The following is a 6,000-nucleotide window of genomic DNA, read 5'->3' on the forward strand; positions in this document are numbered from 1 at the left end:
CGTTGATAGTCTGTAAGTTCAGTTAGTTCATTAAAGGCAGTGTTATGGACGGCTAGAGCAGTGCCGTGCACTAGATGGATATTGAAATTGATGATAAGTGGGGGGGTATTGGACATAGCGGTGAGAGAGGGCACGATGAGGGTTGCAAGGTGAGAGGGAGGAATACTTCTCCCCCTGTTTGGCTATCAGTTGCCAAGGCAAATGATAGACAAATATGTAATGAATGAATGAATGTGTGGATATGAACGGAAGACAAGATGAAGAGACTCACGGGGCGGAGGGGGGGGGGGGGGGGGGAGAGTGACCTAGTGAGCGGAAAGCCAAAGGGAAGATGCGATGCGGAGTGTGAGGGCAACCCAGACTACTGCTAACTGGCACTGAGTGGGAGTTAAGACACTCGGCTAGGGGGGAATGAAAGTGGCAGGGCAGCAACAGGAAGACTTAGTACCTGGCGGTCTGACACCTAGGGGGCATGGGAAGATGTCAGGACAGCAACAAGGAGAGGCGGGAGTGGGACGTGACTAGGCGCTATGTTACGGGGGACATGCACAATAAACATAATACAAGACTAAAGACGGTACAATCATGGCCAAAGTGACGACAAAAAACATGAAACATAAAAAACATTAAACATGACATATTATTCGAAAATAAATTACGTAATAATATAGAAGATGCATCGTGAAAAATAGAAGTAAGTACAGTAAACAGACCTAGATATTAAATCTCGCTAGAGGCCTAGAAATGGGAGCGCAGTGCGAGAGAACACGAGTTTAAAAAAAAAACAAAAATAAAAGGGAGAGATAGAGAGGTGTGCACAGTACCGAGGAGAGAGAGAGAGGGCACAGAAGGTGCATGGAGAGCAGAGATCTGAAGCCGAGGAGAAGACTGAGCACAAAAAAAGGGAGAGGGGAAGATGATAGCAGCGTATATTGTTGCGTGTACAAAAAGAGGGCGAGGGAGGGGGGAAGAGGAGAAGAAGACGATAAGGGGTGAGAGGAGTTTAGAAATAAAAGAGAAAAGTAGAAGAGAAAAGGAGAAAGTTATAATCGAATGACAGCGCAGATGAGCCAGCCGTACTGAAAACCCACGAAGGGGGAAGAAGGAGGGTGAAGTCTGCAGTGACCACAAGTGACTTCCCCTTTTCCGCAACAGTGAGCTGCGCAGCAAAAATGGACCGTCGGGGAAAGGCACGATATTTACAAAGAAGAAACCGTGTAATAAAAGAGAAGAATGTCACACCCAATTCATGCAGAATGAGGTCGTCAAGGGAAGAGATGAAGACAGGAGAGAGAGACCTGTGAAATAAAGTGAACCGAAAGTATAAAACGGGCAAAGAAGAGATGCACGCATAGAAAAAGGGATCCTATGGAAGAGAAAAACACACTGTAGATAAAATGCAAAAGGCAGCGGCGAAATGCAAAGTCAATACAAATAAAACACAATGAGGAGTGAAAAAACCTCGAATCAACACAGAGGACGTTCAACCTCGAACCAGAGGACTGTAACCTCGAAGCAAAATACACAATAAAATGTAGAACACACATCCGTAGACTCTAACCACGGGCATCCCCACGGGCATCCGAGCACTCGAACCTCAGGCTAAACACACATCCGTGGACTCTAACCACGGGCTTCCCCACGGGCATCCAAGGACTCGAACCTTGTGCTAAACACACATCCGTGGACTCTAACCACGGGCTTCCCCACGGGCATCCAAGGACTCGAACCTCGGGCTAAACACACATCCGTGGACTCTAACCACGGGCTTCCCCACGGGCATCCAAGGACTCGAACCTCGGGCTAAACACACATCTGTGGACTCTAACCACGGGCTTCTGAGGACTGTAACCTCGGGGTAAAACACATCCGTGGACTCTAACCACGAAGTAAAAGACACAATAGAATTAGAACCACATCCAAAGCAACTCGAGAGCCGTCACCACATACAGAGGCATAGAGGGTGCGAATCGTGGCAAGACAGACCGCTTCAGAGGATCGAGGAGTCCGACAGAGAGAGCCCAAAGTCCCCACCTCACAACCACATACTCAAGGGAAGAAAAATGAAAAATATCCCTGACTCACCCAGTGGCCGGCAGTGGGGAGAGAAGGGGGTCCGTGGGCAGACCGCCGAGTGTCCCCGATCCGCCGCAGGCAGGATCAGTCAGCACGATGGATTTGTGGTTGCCAGCTGTTAAAGGGTAATAGGTTACCCTTCTGGTGTGGTCACAAGGCACCGAAACACTGCTTATCTGAGAATAAGAACACATATGTGAAATGAAGAAATAAAGTTGAAGTGAAATTTTTATTCAACAAGTCATTAACACAGCAAACAAAATATATTCATCTATTCATTAGCTTAGAGAGAATAATATGATCATAGTTCAATCAGTCAGAAATATCAATCACAAAATACTTATCAATAAATGTCTAGGTGCCTGGAAGCCAATCCTGAAATGAGAAAACTGACCATCCAAGAATTACAATTTAAAGTCTCATTAAATGGAATGAATTGGGTGAGAACTGAGAATAAATGAAGAGATCAAAAGATAATAAGGGTTATCTAAATTGGGATGTACCACCTGAGAGAAGGCATAGAAGTCCCAAATTAGATAAACAGCCGGCCGGAGAACCCACGCTTGTGCTAGGCACTTGCAGGAGAGTTCTGGCTTCTAATTGAGGTGTTGGATCTAATATACCTGAAAATGCAGAACCATGACATTGTTCTGACGCACTTTCTGACGCACTTTCTGACGCACTTTCTGGTGCACTTTCTGGTGCAGGTGGATTGACCGCATGTCTTAGGACACGGAAATGGTCAGGTGGTTGAAACGGGTGGGTGGCCATGCTTGACCGCAAAATATAAACAAAGAACATCTTGTCACGTACATCTCTCTAAAAATATGTGAGAGGGGAACTTAAGACATGTGCTCCTATCGGAACTGTGGTTTTACTTTACCAAGCTATCTTTCAAAATAATAATGTAGCAAGATGTTCTAACTTGCACCAGCTGGTCCTGTGCGTGTGTGGGTGTCTTTTAATTGTGCTGTGGAAACTACTTTTCCTTGTATAGTGTGCCCAAGCTACCTCGTTGTGTCCAGCGTAAACAGAAATGCATGTTTAAAAATCATTAGGGCCTAGTGGATTATATTATCATGAGGCGGTGGCCTTTGGCTCAGGCCTATATGCAGGGGGTTCAAGGGACCTGTGGGCCTTCATTTACTGGTTGTGTATGGTGAAGAATGGTCCCTTTAACATATTTTCAGATTTTGGTTAGTGGGGCCTATATAGAGACCTTCATGCTGCCATGGTCGGTCAAAATGCTCTTTTTGGTAATTAGATGGTAAAACGTGATCCTCCATCACCAACGACAGCAACTCTCATCACCCTGCTCGAAAACCTCACCAACCTTGGCCTCAAACAGCTCGTCAAGACTCACACCCACTCCGCCGGATACACGCTCGACCCCATCTTATCCGCCAGCAACCACGTCACTATCAGCCACACCACCGAACTCCGCTGGACCGACCATAGTTGCGTCCACTTCACCTTCAAGAAACCCAACATGCACCACCACCCGCAACGGATCCCCCACCACAGCTGGAACAAGGTCACCAAAGACCAGCTAATCACCACCCTCACCCGAGACCCACCAACCTACGACACTGACACAGCTGCCCTCAACCTCAGGCAATGGATCGAGGACTGCGCCAACACTCTCGCCCCGATCAAGAAACCCTCAAACAGACGCACCGACAGAAAGGCCAGCTGGTTCACCACCGACCTCCAGGAATCCAAGCGGACCTGCCGAAGACTCGTGAAAAAGTGGCGCCACAAACAGACACAGGACAACCACGCAGCCCTCAAGAACGCCAGCCGCAAGCACCACCAACTCATTCGAGCCACCAAAAAGTCCTCCTTCAAGGAATGCATTGACAACAACGCGCACAACATCATGAAGGAACTCTCCAACCCCAGCTCCTGCTTCAACGACATCCCGCTGTCATAAGACCTATGCGACTCCCTAGCCCCCTTTCACCGCAAGATCGCAGACATCCACGACAGCTTCAACTCCCAGACACTCCCGACAACCACCAACGCCGCAGACTCACCGCCCTCCAGCCACACCAACCCCCTGCTCTCCTGGACCCACGTCAACGACTTCGACACCGTCAAAATCATGAACACCATCCACTCCGGCTCACCATCCGACCCCTGCCCTCATCACATCTTCAGCAAAGCGAGCTCCATCATCGCACCCCAACTTTGGAAGACCTTCGAGACCCCCACCTTCCTGGAAAGCTGGAAGCACGCCAAGATCAACGCTCTACTCAAGAAACCCAAGGCGGACCCAAAGGACCTCAAGATCTTCCGGCCCATTTCCCTGCTACCGTTCCCGGCGAAAGTCATCGAGAAGATTGTCAACCGGCAACTGACCCGCTTCCTCGAGGAGAACAACACCCTGGACCCGTCCCAATCCGGTTTCCGCAGCAACCACAGCACCGAAACCGCCCTCATCACTGCCACCGATGACATCAGGACCCTGCTGGATAAAGGCGAAACCGCAGCCCTCATCCTCCTGGACCTCTCGGCCGCTTTCGACACCGTCTGCCACCACACCCTACGTACACGCCTCCATGACGCAGGGATCCGCAACAAAGCCCTGAACTGGATCACCTCCTTCCTCACCGACAGAACCCAGAGGGTCTTCCTCCCTTCATTCCGATCCGAAGCCACCAAGATCACCTGCGGCGTATCCCAAGGATCATCCCTCAGCCCAACCCTTTTCAACGTCTACATGGCACCGCACAACAACATCGTCCGATCGCACAACCTCAACATCATCTCTTACGCCGATGACACCCAGCTGATCCTCTTCCCTCACCAAGGACCCCGCCACCGCCCAAACCAACCTCCACAAAGGAATGAAGTCTGCCGCCGAATGGATGAAGAACAGTCACCTGAAACTGAACTCGGACAAGACAGAGGTCCTCATCCTCGGCCCCACCCCCTCCGCCTGGGAATACTCCTGGTGGCCGACCGCACGGGGAGCCGCACCTACACCAATCGACCACGCACGCAACCTAGGGTTCATCCTGGACTCGTTGCTATCAATGACCCAGCAAGTCAACGCCGTCTCCTCCTCCTGCTTCAACACCCTCCGCATGCTTCATAAGATCTACAGATGGATCCCACTGGAACCAGAAGGACAGTCACCCAGGCCCTCGTCAGCAGCAGACTGGACTAAGGCAGCGCCCTCTACGAAGGAACGACGGCCAAACTCCAGAAAAGACTACAAGGCATACAGAACGCCTCCGCACACCTCATCCGACATCCCCCGCCGTCGCACCCACATCACAGCTCAGCTCAGCTAAGAGACCTGCCCTCGCTCCCAGTCAACAAGAGGATCACCTTCAAACTCCTCACCCACACTCACAAAGCACTCCACAACACTGGACCAGTATACCTCAACAAACGACTTACCTTCTACACCCCGAACCGTCAGCTTCGTTCTGCTGACCTCGCCCTCGCCAACATCCTACGCATCCGCAGGACGACCAACGGGGGCACATCATTCTCCTACCTCGCCGCCAAGACATGGAACACCCTCCCCACCCACCTGCGACAGACCCAGGACCTGCTGACCTTCAAGAGACGTCTCAAGACCTGGCTGTTCGAGCAGTAGCTGCACCCCCTCTCCCCTCAGCGCCTTGAGACCCTCACAGGTGATTAGTGCGCTATACAAATGATTGATTGATGTCCCAATTGAACAGAAAAAATCAAACAAGCACTGGCAAAGCCAATAGGTCTCAATGTGAATGTCTTTTAGCTAATGAGTTTTTATGAGGAGATATAAAACTGCAGCTAAATCAGAAAAATAATATGGTTGACGAGATGGGGGTGTATTTAGAATCTATAAAAACTATTTTTTGTGTGCAGCAAAACCAAACTATTCATTTATTTCATGTGAGTCTGTGAAACGTGTACAACATGTTTGTT

At 49.9% G+C, this 6,000-nt stretch overlaps 2 protein-coding genes across 7 annotated transcripts in view; one reads left to right on the forward strand and one right to left on the reverse strand.

The window, feature by feature from the left end:
• The window catches only part of LOC146871331 (uncharacterized), a 733,473-nt gene that overhangs the window by 416,990 nt on the left and 310,483 nt on the right, over positions 1-6,000 (reverse strand). For all 6 annotated transcript variants that reach the window (XR_014980983.1, XR_014980985.1, XR_014980984.1 and 3 more), the window contains one exon: positions 2,086-2,252. Coding sequence is in view for 3 of the 6 variants with exons in the window: in XM_085650833.1 (XP_085506959.1) it covers positions 2,086-2,252 (167 nt within the window). In the remaining 3 variants the exon portion in view is untranslated. The remainder of the gene's footprint in view (positions 1-2,085; positions 2,253-6,000) is intronic.
• Positions 1-6,000, forward strand: part of LOC146871332 (uncharacterized) — a 574,862-nt gene that overhangs the window by 385,670 nt on the left and 183,192 nt on the right. The window lies entirely within an intron of this gene.

This window comes from Triturus cristatus, chromosome 1_1 (assembly GCF_964204655.1).
Source record: "Triturus cristatus chromosome 1_1, aTriCri1.1, whole genome shotgun sequence".
Lineage (NCBI taxonomy): Eukaryota > Metazoa > Chordata > Amphibia > Caudata > Salamandridae > Triturus > Triturus cristatus.